The sequence below is a fragment of the Palaemon carinicauda genome, chromosome 7 (assembly GCF_036898095.1).
Source record: "Palaemon carinicauda isolate YSFRI2023 chromosome 7, ASM3689809v2, whole genome shotgun sequence".
In the NCBI taxonomy this organism is placed as follows: Eukaryota; Metazoa; Arthropoda; class Malacostraca; order Decapoda; family Palaemonidae; genus Palaemon; species Palaemon carinicauda.
The window spans coordinates 93,998,534-94,013,533 of NC_090731.1; the positions used below are offsets into that span (position 1 = coordinate 93,998,534).

At 42.1% G+C, this 15,000-nt stretch overlaps 2 protein-coding genes across 2 annotated transcripts in view; one reads left to right on the forward strand and one right to left on the reverse strand.

Moving 5' to 3' along the window:
* Rs1 (Dead-box helicase Rs1) overlaps positions 1-15,000 on the reverse strand; it is a 474,615-nt gene that overhangs the window by 267,205 nt on the left and 192,410 nt on the right. The gene's annotated exons all lie outside the window — the stretch shown is intronic.
* LOC137643608 (piggyBac transposable element-derived protein 4-like) lies at positions 3,540-5,778 on the forward strand. Its single transcript, XM_068376325.1, has 2 exons — positions 3,540-4,621; positions 4,796-5,778. The coding sequence occupies exons 1-2, from the start codon at positions 3,540-3,542 to the stop codon at positions 5,697-5,699; spliced, it is 1,986 nt and encodes a 661-aa protein (XP_068232426.1). The 3' UTR covers positions 5,700-5,778.

A 15,000-nucleotide genomic window follows, 5' to 3' on the forward strand; every position in this document is an offset into this window, starting at 1 on the left:
CCCGGATTTCTTGCGTGTGCGAAGGGATGTGTTCTTCATTGAAGACGAAATCTGATCTAGCGTTGTTCTTCCTTCCCCTTTGGTAGAGAAAGTCATCTGTGATAAATTGATGTAAATTCTTTTGCGTGGCATGCAGGTATAGGAAGGTCCCTAAGGATGGCAAGAGTGTCAGTATTTTTAAGGAATTAGGTTTATCAATAAGTGTCATGTGTGTAACTCAATGGGTAACCACAAGCGTGTGATACCAAGGGCCAGAACATGGTCGGTAGTACCTTTTAAGTTTAATGAAGTGCATATGGACGTCCTAGGTCCATTCCCCCAGGGGACAGGTAGGAAAGTGAGGAAGTGACACAAGCGTGTGTCCGTTCCGTCCTTCGAGCACGAGAGAGTGCGAGAGGACATGGGCCATGAAATAAGGTGTCTGCCACAAGGCGGTTGAGGTCATAAAATCAAGGTTATTTTGTGTATGTTACTCCGAGTGTTTTGTGAAAAGATGTATTAAATTTTGGTTCCATTTTTTATTTTTGTTCTAAGCATATCACGAGTATTTCATTCATCACACTGAGATATTTCTGTTGCATTTATGTTTATGTTGGAATTGATTCAAATTTCGTTACCTTATGTTGATACTTGTTTTGCTATTATCAATGTTTTTGTGTATGTTTTTCCATTTTTGTTGTACTGTATTTAAAAAAAATTTGATTTGTCTCTGTGGAGGTTTGCAGTGCTGTTACAGGTAATTGCTAATCATGGGTTGAAAATTGAACATCATTACTTATGTTTTGTTTTCAGGAGAAATGATATTGCTCAGTTATTGATAAGTATTTTTCTTTTTTTTTATTATCATTCACTGTTTGAATTGGCTCCTTGCTGCAGGGTCGCGGATGTGTTAGAAATGGTTTTCTTATAATGGTAAATGTCTCAAAGAGTGCTGGGATTGTAAGTTATTCATTTTGATTTCTCTTAATTTTTATCATTTTCTTTATTTTGTGTATGTAATGATTTGTCGGTTCATATAAAAATTTTGTTGCATTGAAGGAACTGTTGGTAAAACATTATTGTTTTTCTGATTGTGTGCTCCAAATTTCGGTGATGATGTATTAAACCTGAATTTTGGGTTTCTGTATGACCTATTGTGGGCGTGACATTCATCTTTGTGTAACTTGCAATTGTAACACGCCAACCGGCCCTCTGATTTTAATTTTCAATTTTAATTTCTGCATGCACCCGAAGAGGATGGTACTCAGCGGCAATGTAAAGAGAAACGGAAGTTTTTGTTTCAGTGGAAAAATTAAAAAAGTTTCATCAAAAAAAAAAAAGAAAAAAAAAAAAAAAAAGAGGGAAAAAATCGTTTTGAGAAAAAAATCTGATGTGTGAATTTTACGGGACGTAAAATTTGGGAAGGGAGTGATAAACCGATCGTGGTTTAGTGTTAACGGATTTCCCTTTGTTAGAGAAGACGGGGACGCTATGGTACTTTGAATTTGACGGTTGTAAGCTTGGCGTCACCTAAACCTCTCCCGATTGGTTGTCATGAGACTTTCGGGTCAAAACCAATCATTGATCAGGCATCGCGATGCCCATCTATGGGCGATGGGGAAACTGCCTATAGGAGTCAGTCTGGTTTTGGAGGTCGATAGAGTGTCAGGTGCCAACATGTGTGCCAACCGAGTACCATTTTTCTAAGGGCTTTTTCTTAGTAACGTAACGTAATCATAATTAAGGGCGCCCTTTTAAACTTAAGAGAATACAGCATGTGTAAAATTATCAACTCGGCTATTATTTGTGCATGAAATTCCTCTCTATTCATGTTTCCCTAATTGAACCCCAATACAACCCAGATCGGGTCATATTTATATATCCATATGTATATATATATATATATATATATATATATATATATATATATATATATATATATATATATATATATATATATATATATATATACATACATACATACATACATATATATATATATATATATATATATATATATATATATATATATGTTATATATATATATACTGTATATATAATTATATATATATATATATATATATATATATATATATATATATATATATATACATATATATATATGCATGCATATATGCATATATATATATATATAGAGAGAGAGAGAGAGAGAGAGAGAGAGAGAGAGAGAGAGTGATATATATATATATATATATATATATATATATATATATATATATATCTATATATATATATATATTTATATATATATATATATATATATATATATATATATATATATATATATATATATATATATATATATATATATATATATATATATATATATATATATATATCTATATATATATATATATATATATATATATATATATATATATATATATATAAATATATATATATATATATATATATATATATATATATATAGATATATATATATATATATATATATATATATAGATATATAATATATATATATATATAGATATATATATATATATATATATATATATATATATATATATTTTATATATATATATATATAACGGATTTTGAGCGAAGCGAAAAATCTATTTTTGGGTGAGGTAGCCATGTTGTCCTGATGGAAGTTCCTTCATTAGTAGCTTCCTAGGTATATTTGACTACAGTGATATATCCCAGAGAATTTACCAAAGGTACCCAGAATTCTAACTCCTGGAGCGAATATCCCTTAAAATTTAAAAAGGGATATCGCGTAATATCAGAGGACGTATTCTTGACACGTCTCATAGCTATCTACACCCCTAATAGCGCTTTCGCTTTGAGGGGAAAAGTGGCAAGAATATAGGAGAGTCGTTAAAAAGGCGACACTCCTACCGTACTGTAAATATTGCGCCGAATCGCCACCGCGCGGTGCCACCAAGCCATTCTTTGTAGCTTTGTAGGTGTTGCAGATACAGTACAATAGGGAGGGATTCATTATCCTTTTGTCAAAAAGAGGGTGGGTCCATCAGGACGACATGGCTACCTCACCCAAAAATAGATTTTTCGCTTCGTTCAAAATACGTTTTTTGGGCTTAGGCCATGTCGTCCTGATGGAAGTTTACCAGAGCATTAACCCTGGACAGGTAACGCTGGGCATATATGCCCAGGACGCTGCGCAAAAAGACGTTTTTTCAGAACTGCGCAGTTGTGGTTGCTATTAGTCTAAATGTTAGCCCGTGAATCGGCAGTTGAGGATACGCTCTTGCAGATGTCGGACGTGCTGTAGCTGCTGCTCTGTTCACCTCGACGCCATAACACATTTTTCACGGGTATACCGGTCATTTATGACCCAGCGTTGCGTTCCACGTGAGTTTAGTGAAAGTCAAAGTTTTCATATAATTGATTATAGCATTATTGTCATTATGTGTGTGTTATTGATATTTTTATACAACTTTTGTCAAAGATTTACCAAACTTCTAGAACCACCGGCAGCCAGCTGGCATGCTTCTAGAAGGAAATATGGCGGATATTCTGATTTCCTAATTTTGATGATTTTTTTGTTTTTTCAGAGCATGGCTTCTTCGCGCGAACTTTACGACGAAGACTCGTTCTTCAACCTTCCAGGAAGTGAGAGTGAGGAAGAACAGGATGCTCCACATGAGGTTGATGAAGACCACGAGGACAATGGAGTATTTCACTTCGGTACTTCGAGATTTTATTCAAGCAGCTCCAAGGTGTACCCCTCAGCTTCGACAAGTTCCTACAACCCTTTGCCCTCTTCCAAACATTCTAAGAAGTCTAACCATGTGGTGTCCGATGTTACTATGTCTGTTAATATTATTGTGGATGATTTGGAAATCCTGCCAGCAGACGAGGAAGACTTTTATGACCCTGACGACCCGCCTTCAAGACCCTCTACATCCCATGATATATCTCATGACATACCATCAGAGCACTTGACGTCCGCAGAACTACGCAGTAGGAAAAGGAGAAGGGGCCAGTTGCATGGTGCAGTAGGAACTGCTATCAAGAAGCTGAAAGAGGAGAGTGACAAGGCAAGGGATGGCACAGTTTGGCACCGGGATCCCAATCTAGACCTGCCTAGATATGATACCCATTACATCCCCAGGGGGAGTTCCAGCACCATAGTACAAGGCATTACAAGTCCCTGTGATTTCTTTGCTCTCTTCTTTGATGACACAATGATAGCCACCATTTGTGTAGAGACCAACCGGAAGATAGAGACTCTGAGACCACGATTCGAGCAGGCTGATAGCTACACATTTGGGGAAGTCTCTCTGATGGAACTGAAGGCCTTCCTTGGTCTTTTGATCCTGTCGGGGATACGGAAGGACAATCATGTGGCCACATCGGACATGTGGTCTTTGCTAGATGGCTCTCACGTCTACAGAGCTGTCATGACTGAACGCCGGTTTGCCTTCCTTCTACGAGTCGTCCGCTTCAACGACAGTGCCACTCAACAGGAACGTCGCAAGACTGACAAGATGCCCCCAATTCGCAAGATTTGGAATATGCTCATCCAGCACTGCAAGGAGAACTACAAGCCAGGACCTCATATAACTGTTGATGAGCAGTTGATTCCTTTCCGTGGACGATGCCCTTTCAAAATGTACATACCAAATAAACCAGCAAAGTAAGTAAATTTATGACAAATAATTTATGATAATACTTGTTTTATATATATGTTTGTGATATATTTTGTTTATTTATTTTCTTTGTTATTATTTTTATTTTTATTATTCTATTTAGTGATTTTTATTTATTCATAGTTGCTATACTTTTACTAATAGATTTTTCTTATCTCCAGGTATGGGTTGAAGGTGGTCATGGCATGTGATGCTGACACGCATTACATGATCAATGCAATCCCTTACATGGGCAAGGGGAGTGTTGAGCTTCCGAAAGGGATGACGTTAGGAGAGATTTTTACTATGGAGCTTGTTCAGCCATACCACAGACGAGGAAGGACAGTGACAACAGACAGTTGGTTCACATCCCTGCCCTTAGCCCTGTCGCTGAAGGATGTTGGCATGGACCTGGTAGGGACCATCAGACAGAAGCCCTATATTCCTCAGTGTGTCATCAACAAGACGATGGAAGTTGGTTCTTCTGTGGCCGCATTCTCCTATGCCCACAACGTCACCTTGCAGTGCCAGAGGGTCAACTCCACCAAGTGGGTTCTTCTGCTGTCGACATTCCACCACCAGCCTTCAGTCATGGAGAACTACAAATCTGACATTCAGATGTTCTACAATGCAACTAAGGGTGGAGTTGATTGCTTTGATCAGCTATGCAGCATCAGTTCCTGCGCAAGAAAGACGAGACGGTGGCCTCTAGCATACTTCTTTGGAATGCTCAACATGGTGATGGTAAACTCCTATATTCTGTACACCGACAACACGAGTCTTCCAAAGAGGAGTAGGCGGCAGTTCTACAAGGAGCTGATGGAGGGCTTGTGCTACGAATGGGTCAATCGTAGGTACAGGCTCTTCACTTTTCTCTCTCGTGATCTGAAACATATCATGAGAATAACATTCAATCTTCCTGAAATAATACAAGAAGCAGCGTCCTCGAGGTTGGAAACGCGCACAAGATGTTTCCTGTGTCCCAGCAACACCCACAAGAAAAGCAGAATTTCTTGTGTTCATTGTCATAAACCTGTCTGTGCCAGCCACCAGGTTATCTGCTGTTCCAATTGCAAAAATGTCTAGGTAAGACACCACATATTTTCTTTCATGTTGCAGTAAAGTTTTGAGAATATATCATTTTCATGAAAAGTCGTCCCTCTCAATTTTAGTGTTCCTTCGGGGTTTACAGATTCCTCTTTTCCTAATTTTTTTTGCTCAAAGTTATCGTGTATCATCTGAAAAGATGCATGTAGAATTTCAGTCAAAAGTAATAATGTTCAGTAAGCCTAATTGCCTCTTGAAAGCATACATTATAATAGCTTGTCCCTCTTCCCACAGATGCTGCCTGCGACATGCACACCTCCTCTACCTTTGCTTATCCTGGGACTCGGTTTTTATGGTAAGTGCTATAATCTTGTTATATTCCTGTTCCTTATGAAATTTTCTATAGATTATGTAATATTCAGTGTGAGTGAGCTCGTGTATTGAGAGTTATGTAGCACTTTCTAAGAAAAAAGTGGCTGATAACTCGGCCCTCTCAAATTTATTGTCCCTTAGCGGATATATTTTTATGTTATTTTGATTATTTCTTACTTAAAACTGACTGAACATCTTCTATAATTGTCCAGGTGAAATTTTAACGAAATATAACACTATTTAGTAGGTCAAATGACGTCTTGAATGCATGCGTTCATTCACGCTCCTAATCAGTTGTTTTTCCTCCAACAGCTGCTGCCTGCGACACCCACACAACCTTGGACTCTGCTTGCCCTTGTGACTCTGTTTTTATTGTAAGTACTATAAACTTGTTATATTCTTGTTCCTTATGAAATTCTCTATAAATTGCATAATTTTCAGTGTGATTGAGCTCATATGTGATGATGTACCACATATTTTATTTGAAGGAATTGCGTGAAAAATCATCCCTGAAAAGGTGGTACTATCATTTACTTGTCTTTTTCAAACTAAAGTGCGCAAATATATAATTTTTCTATGATAATTGTATTCTTAGATCATATACCAATATATTACATAACTTTAAGTAATTTTCATATGTATATAATAGTCATTTGGTAGCCAATAAAAAGATCAATTTTTTTTTTTGTTTTTTTTTTTGCAAAAAATCTTAATTCACGTTTTTCTCATGCTTGCAGATCTCTTCGTTTTCGACGAATTTGCTTCAGATTTTCTCCAGTGCTCAAGACACCACCTGGGATGAAGTCCTGTGAAGATTTTGTAAATATTTGAATTCTTTGATTTTCTGTAAATTTTTTACTGTAAGTGATTAAAAAATCATACTTATTTTTTTGAAATATTTAGTAAAAATATTTGTTCTATTCTTTGTTTGATTTAAACACCACAGTAGTATTAAGGGTTGTTGAAACCAATAAGCCAAACCCTAATTGCCTTTACAACTTATTGGGAAGTATTTAAAAAAATAAAAAATTTTACGGCCGGTCATATATGCCCAGCGTTACCTTAATAGGTAACGCGATTTACCGTTACCTGTCCAGGGTTAATGTATCTGTGGATTTTCAATAGTGCCGTTTATCTTGAGATAAATTTTTCCTTTTTGGTCTTCTGGACCTAGAGACACTTGTTGTTACCGTTATTCATCAATCAACTGATCATAAAATATGTCAGTGCTTCCTGCCCCCTACAGGGAAGAGTCTGGGTAGACTTTAGGAAAAAACCCGAGGATTGTGAGTTCAAGGAACAATTTAGCAAACAGTTTGTATATTAGTGTCATCATATACGTAAAGCATAGTTTGTACTTAGATGGTATTGATGTGTAGGTTACTGATACCTCCCAAGTCTAGTTGTTAAAGAGACAGACAGGTTTATATACGTGTAGGAAACCTTAAATCAGTAAGATAAACAGTTTAGTACAATCAGTTCTTACCTGTTTGCTTGGAACAGTAGTAACCTTAGTTCCCAATATTTTTTTAAATACCAATAGAATCAAGGATGCTCTGACTTTATTCTTAATCTGGAATATTTGAGGCGAAAGAGACACAAAGATTCCTTCTATTGTTTATTACAATAAAAATAGAAATTATAGTTGTATTCAATTACATTTTACGCTGAACAATTCTGCAAAAAAGCATAAACAGTAATAACAGAAATAAAATAAGTTTCACCTGAAAAAGAAACACCAGCCACTCTATGGGAAATATAAAAATTTCACTATGTATTCTGTTGTTACTAGGAACACTGTGCATATAAGTATGCCTGGCACTTGTGTTAGTCTATTATGCTTAATGTCACCTGGGTAGATAGAACAGTCTACACTCTTCACTAAAAGTCCCAAATAGTGCACTGTTCTTCGCAGTAATCAAGCGGCAGGTTTTATTACACTGCCTGCCGCCACCACATGAAATTTTATTTCCTGTAATTGCTTCGCGTAGTGTTTGAAGAATACTCTGGATGACTTCCATCCAGTATAAGCACAAGGCTTTCAAACGACATCGTCTGAAAGAAATTCAGAGACGAGGCAACTTTTCTCGGGTGTACTGTCTGGATCCGCTTTGCGTATAAAATAGGTGATTTTCGCCCTTATCTGTTTCAAGGATAACGTTGAACCAGAAGTCTCTCCCCTGAAAAACCGACCTCCCTTAAAGTCTGAAGTTCTACGAAGATAGACCTTTAGGCATTCCACTGGGCAGAGGGATGCTTCTTCCTTCAGAGGGCAGATTCTCCAGGGACCCCATCTCTTAGTGGGCAGCTCATTCTTGGCGAGAAACGTCGGGTACGGACAGAGGTTCAGTTCTCCACAGTCTGTGAACTGAATGTGGCCATCATCCCTCGAGAGGGCCACTATTTTGTTAACTCTGGGTCCTGAGGCTAGTGCAAATAAGAATATCACCTTTTGAGTCAAGTCTTTCAGCGAGCAATCTTCATTGTTCAGAGTTGATGCTAAGTGAAGAACTTTATCCAAAGACCATGAAATGGGCTTTGGAGGAGCTGCGGGCCGAAGTTTAGCGCAGGCTTTAGGAATCTTGTTGAAGATTTCATTAGAAAAGTCTACCTGGAAGGCATAAAGCATTGGTCTGGCTAGGGCAGATTTACATGTAATAATCGTATTGGCTGCTAAACCTTGTTCATGAAGATGGATGAAGAAGGACAAACAGAAATCCGTAGAAATCTCCTTAAGTTTCTTCACCTTGACAAAGGCCACCCATTTCTTCCAGGAAGACTCATATTGTCTTCTTGTTGACTTTGACTTGTATTCTTCTAAGAAGTTAATACTGTCCCTAGAAATCCTGAACCGTTTCTTGACCGCTAAGGCGAGAAAATCATGATGAAGGTTCTGGGTTTTCTCTGATGAAGCTGAGACAGTCAATTTCTGCACTTGTTGAGTCAGAACTGGGTCCGGCAACGGGATCAGCTTCAGGCGTAGTTCCGTTACCAGAGGGAACCAAACACTGTTGGGCCACTTGTGGCCACTATTGCTGCTGTCCCTTGAAAGGATCTCAGTTTGTCGAGGACTTTCAGCAGAAGGTTGGTTGGAGGGAATAGGTAGATCTTGGACCATCTGTTCCAATCTATGGACATTGCATCCATCGCTTCCGCTAGAAGATCCTCGTACCGGGCTACGTACCGGGGTAGCTTCTTGTTGTCGCTCGTTGCGAAGAGGTCTATCTGCAGTCCTGGGACTTTGCGTAATATGAAAGAGAATGATCTTGCATCTAGGGACCATTCTGACTCTATTGGGTTGACCCTGGATAGTGCGTCCGCTGTCACATTGCAGAACCCTTGAAGGTGGACTGCTGACAAGTGCCATCTCTTCTTCTCCGCTAGTCGGAGGATGGCCAGTATCACTTGATTTATGTGAGGCGATCTCGAGCCTTGTCGGTTTAGGCATCTCATTACAACTTCGCTGTCTAGAACCAGACGGATGTAGATTGAGCAGCGAAGTTTCAGTTTCTTCAGAGAGAGAAAAACTGCCATAGCTTCCAGAAAATTGATGTGGAAAGTTTTGAAGAGGGGAGACCAGGTTCCTTGGACTTTCCGATGATGAGAGTGACCTCCCCACCCCTCTTTTGAGGCATCTGTGTGAACGGTGACTGACGGTGGAGGTGGTTGCAAAGGTACCTTGCTCTTTAGGTTCTTGGCCTCCGACCATGGCTTGAGTAGTGATCGCAGACGATTTGGTATCGGTCTTTGTAGATCTCTTCGAGCGTTTGATGCATCTTTTAATTGTGCTCTCAATACTGGATCAGTCACTGAGGCGAACTGGAGGGACCCCAACACTCTCTCCTGTTGCCTTCTTGATATCCTGGCAGAATAAAGGAGTCTTTTGACAGATCCTGCTATCTCTTTCCTCTTCTTTGATGGAATGGAAAGGCAGTGTGACTGCAAGTCCCAGTGGACACCCAGCCACTGGAAATTTTGAGCTGGAGATAGTCGAGACTTTTTCAAGCTGATCTTGAATCCTAAGTGTTCCAGGAACTGGATCACTTCCTTGGAGGCCTGCATGCACTCTTCCTCGGATGCTGCCCACACCAGCCAGTCATCCAGGTAGGCTACCACCTGAATTCCTTTTAGGCGTAGTTGATGAATGACTGCATTCGCAAGCTTGGTGAATACCCTTGGAGCTATGTTTAGACCGAAGGGCATGGCTCTGAAAACGTACTTTTTTTCTGTAGTTTGAACCCTAGGTAGGGGGAAACTTGACGGCTGATTGGAACGTGCCAGTAAGCATTCGTCATGTCTATGGAGACTGTGTATGACCGTTTGGGCAAAAGGGTCCTTATGTGTTGAAGCGTCAGCATTTTGAACTTGTAGTTCACTATGAACTTGTTGAGTGGTGATAAGTCCAGAATGACTCTGAGCTTTTCCGAGTCCTTCTTCGGAACACAAAATAGCCTTCCTTGGAATCTGATGGACTGCGCCTTCCTTATAACTCTTTTGTTCAGGAGTTCCTGAACATATTCTTCCAGTATGGGGGTTGAGTGTTGGAAGAATTGAGGGAAGTTTGGTGGAGTTGAGCTCCAACTCCACCCTAGTCCGTTCTTGATTAGGCTGTGGGCCCAGGGATCGAAGGTCCAACGATCCCGGAAAAGATGTCTCCCTCCTACCGGTAGCATCTCACTTTGAGTGCTGGTTGGAGGATTTACCGCCTTGGCCCCGTCCACCTTTGTTGCCCCTACCTCTGAAGGGGCATCTAGAGGATCCTCGAAAGGAACCTCGAGACTTCGGCCTAAAGGTTGTTGACTGCCTTTCGAAGACTGGGGTGAACACGGGCGATTGGGTCGCCAGCGTTTGGGGCACCAGTTGGAAGGTGGTGTTTGGTTGCGCCACCGTCTGGGGCGCCGTGGCCATGGGAAGCTGTTGCTGTTGTTTTGGCCGAGAGGCCACTCTTCATTTCGATTTACAGTATTCTTCAGCTGGGGACCCTCATCAGCTGAAGATTTTCTTTTGGAGGACAAGCCCCACTTGGAGAGGAGATTCCTGTTCTCCGTTGCGGCTTTGTCCACGACCTCTTTGACCACTTCGCTTGGGAAGAGGTCTTTTCCCAAGATATTGGAGGCTATCAGCTTCCTTGGTTCATGCCTCACCGCAGCCGAGGCGAACACGAACTCTCTACAAGCCCTTCGGGCTTTAATAAAATTGTACAGGTCCTTGGTGATTGTCGCCAAATGAGATTTGGCGAAGACCATATACGTGTCTGGGGTGTCCGGGATGCTTACCATAGTCTCTAGGCCAGTCTGCAGAGACATGGAAGCAGCAAGACGTTCTTTTGTCTCCTGTTCCCTGCGCAGGAGAAAGTCTGACAACTTCGGGAGGTCTTCGCCAAACTGTCGTCCGGCAATATCTACCTCCAGCTTCCCGACTGTGAAGGTGTTGTGGACATCCTTCCAGTCTGCATCGTCTGATGGAAAGGTGAGGGAAAAGGGTCTACACTCTTCCAGTGTAGAGTAAGGTTTCCCTGCCTCAACTGCCTTAAACCCTTTGTCCATAAAGGGGAAGGCACGTTTGGGGTCAGCAATAAAGGACGGGTGCTTTTTGCTGAGAGCTGGCATCTTGGAGCTATTAAAGGCCCTCTCCTTCAAGGTGGTTGTATATAAGGCATGGGCCTTAGAGTTCGAGGAGAATGGTCTCCTTTGGCTCTGTCTCCTCTTTGGATGCAGGTTCCGTCCTCAGACAGACATAGCAATCCGGATAGGCCCCTTGCTGGGCCAAAACTCGATTTCCTCTACCGGGACAGTGCCCAGTTTCTCCGAGAGAAAGATCTTGCCCCCCGCCATTGGCATATGCTCTGCGTATCTCCAGGGGTTGACGTCAGAGAAAGCGAGGAGATCCTTAACATTTAGCTTCTTCGGGGCTAAACGTGTTGCAACCAGCTGATGCATTTCCGTCCGAAGAGAGGCTTCTTTCTCGGACGATTTCTTCTGAATGTCCTGCACCATAGACAGCAGCGAGTGCAACATACTCGTGATGGAATCTAACTGGGTGCAGTGGAAGAAGTCAAAGGCACCGGCTCAGTCATCGCGGCTGATGATACCGAAATCGTTTCCGTTTTTTCGACTTCAGCCTCAGGGGGTACGTCATCCTCCTGATCTAGTTCCTCCACTAGGAGATTGTTCTCTGTCTCCTCCGAGACGTTGTCCTCCAATTGGATGCCCTGCAAGGCGTCCGATACGTCAGGTTCTACCGGAATCTGAACTAGGGGAATCTCAGGTTGAGCCTGGGGAATGATTGCATCCGAAGATGCCCTAGGGAAAAGACAATCCCTCATCCTCTCATTAGGAAGGTATGGGCCAGAGGTGTTCTTCTGAAAACCTCTGACCCATTTTCACAGCGTCTCCCTTGCTGCATCCCTTGACTCAATAGACTTTTGGTCATCAAAAGCCTCTTTCACCAGTTTATCACAAACGGTACATACCTGTGGGTCCCAGTACTTGAGAGCCCCCTTGGTGACTGCGCAGCGAGCATGGGCCCTGCACATGTCATGGCCGTAGAAGTTCTTACTACGGACCCTACAAAAGTTGTTCCCGCACTCGGGATGCTCCTCCTGTAAAGAAAGAAAAGCATATAAGTATTCGGTGAAATTCTCAGATTTCAGCATACATATTTTTAATAATATTAGCTTGGATAGAGTAAGCTAGAAAATAGGAAAGACACCTACTTGTGTTTCCTGTCCAGCCCATTGCTATGACCACCTCCGATATTAAACACTAAATTCTTAACGAATTTTAGGGGAAGATGATATCCTTTGATATAAAGTGTCTTCTTAACAAAATCTTCTAGGTTCAATATTGGGGATTAAAATAATGGTTGATAACCATTAAATGGTAGAGAGAATCGCTCTCTTATATGTGATGGTCTCACAATAGGCTGCCCATGAAGCACCTTGTAGGTTGGAAAAAACTTTTGGGCTACAGCACTGACTGTCGGCGGCATGCCGGCACATGCCGGGCCTGCCGGCATACGCCGGCCTATTCTGGGCTATTGAAGGCAGTTACTGTCTTCAGAGCAATGGGCGGCAGGTCGCCAGCAGCGGCTCTGCCGGCCGGCAGCCGAAGGATCCCTCTATCAAGTAGGACCCGGCGGCAAATGTCTAGACTTTGAGTGGCCGGCTGCCGGCCGACAACTTAGTGGCCGGCTGCCGGCCGACAACTTAGTGGCCGGCTGCCGGCCGACAACTTAGTGGCCGGCTGCCGGCCGACAACTTAGTGGCCGGCTGCCGGCCGACAACTTAGTGGCCGGCTGCCGGCCGAAAACTTAGTTGCCGGCTGCCGGCCGACAACTTAGTTGCCGGCTGCCGGCCGACAACTTAGTTGCCGGCTGCCGGCCGACAACTTAGTTGCCGGCTGCCGGCCGACAACTTAGTTGCCGGCTGCCGGCCGACAACTTAGTTGCCGGCTGCCGGCCGACAACTTAGTTGCCGGCAGCCGGTCATAGTATGTCTACTGTCATTGGGTCGTCGATCAGCGACACCCACGGCAAGTAGCGGCAGAGCAACTGCCGGCCGACAGACAACCAACATGGCCGCCGGCAGCTACTAGTTGCCGGCGGACGGCCCAGTATAAGGAAAGGCAGAGAAAAAGAGAGAGGATGGAGGAAGGCAAAAGCTCAGCCTTGCCGGCCTACATCCAGAATGAGGGTTCAAGTAGAAGGGGGAATTATATTCGGGCTTTCACCCAACCATATCCCATCCATATGGGCTATGGAAGGCAGTCCAAGGGAGGACTGAAGAACACTCTAATGAATATGAGGGTACCTTCCGGCAGACGGCGGCAGACAGGGAACCTCAGGCCAATTCTTCAGATTACCCATATGGTCAAATGTAGAATGACGGCCAGGGAGGGTGATGGCTCATCCAACACAAAAGAGACAGAGGGGAGGGGGTAAGGGTCCTATAAGTAAGGTAATACCCGAAGGCACTACCTAACTTGAAGGATTCTGATCTCATAAAGTAACCCCAAGTAGGGGAAATCATTTCCCCAGGTTGGGTTAGTAAAGTGAGAAAGTGGCACACAGGACACAATCTCGCAAGAGAACAGAATCTCGTACCAGAGATCTTAGGCAAGGAAGAAATCATTTCTTCGGTCTATGATCTCCCCGCACAGGACAGTCTGCTAGCCCAAGGAAGGAGGAATTGTCATACAAAACCTCCACGTATGGTCTAGGGAGGTCTAGCCTCCTGTAAAGACAACTTAACCTGACTTGGGAAATCATTTCACCAAGACAGTAAGATGCCTAACACAGACTTATTACTCTGATGTCCCGTTCTAAGCTCAAAAACCGACTCAGTGGTTAAGAGAAAGAAACGAAACACTCCAGTAAAACTTTGCCAGAACTCAGTTCACAGCAAAGCTAACTGAGGATAGCCTAGGCTAATCAGAGGGAAGGGGGATTGCTCTTAAATCTCGCCAGGAGATTAGTATCGACTTAAAAGGTATAGGTGGTGTCAGTCTCCCCTTAAAAACAATACAAGAGCAATGGGGACATGTATGAAAGTATACTAAAGCCCCTAGGCTAGTAGCCTAGGAGCATTGAGAATCATTCACCGAAACTCTCTGTATACTATCTTGGAAGAGGAAAATTTTACGCAGTAATATCTTAATTGTATAAAATATTGCCTGAGATTCAATAAAACTTTACCAGGAAGGTTATATCGTGCATGAAGTGTGTAGGTGCCTAGGCTAGGAAGCCTAGCACTCGTGAGACTCGATCATAAATAGCCAAATCCACGACAACAATGACATAATATAAAAAATCCCTAGCTAAATTTCTAAATAGCTAAAGTTATTAAAGCAAATAATGCCGGGAAAGTTGTTTTGGCTAACTAAATGTACAAGAAAGAACAACCGAGTCCATGACGCCATCCGGCTGGCAACAGCTTCTTGTTAAGGTAATTACGATCTCAATCGAAGAG

What these genes read in the sequence shown, in the direction of transcription:
- LOC137643608 (XM_068376325.1), top strand. Translation starts at nt 3,540, where the DNA reads ATGGCTTCTTCGCGCGAACTTTACGACGAAGACTCGTTCTTCAACCTT. An exon ending in ATACCAAATAAACCAGCAAA is followed by an intron (nt 4,622 to 4,795) that starts GTAAGTAAATTT and finishes TCTTATCTCCAG; the next exon opens with GTATGGGTTGAAGGTGGTCA.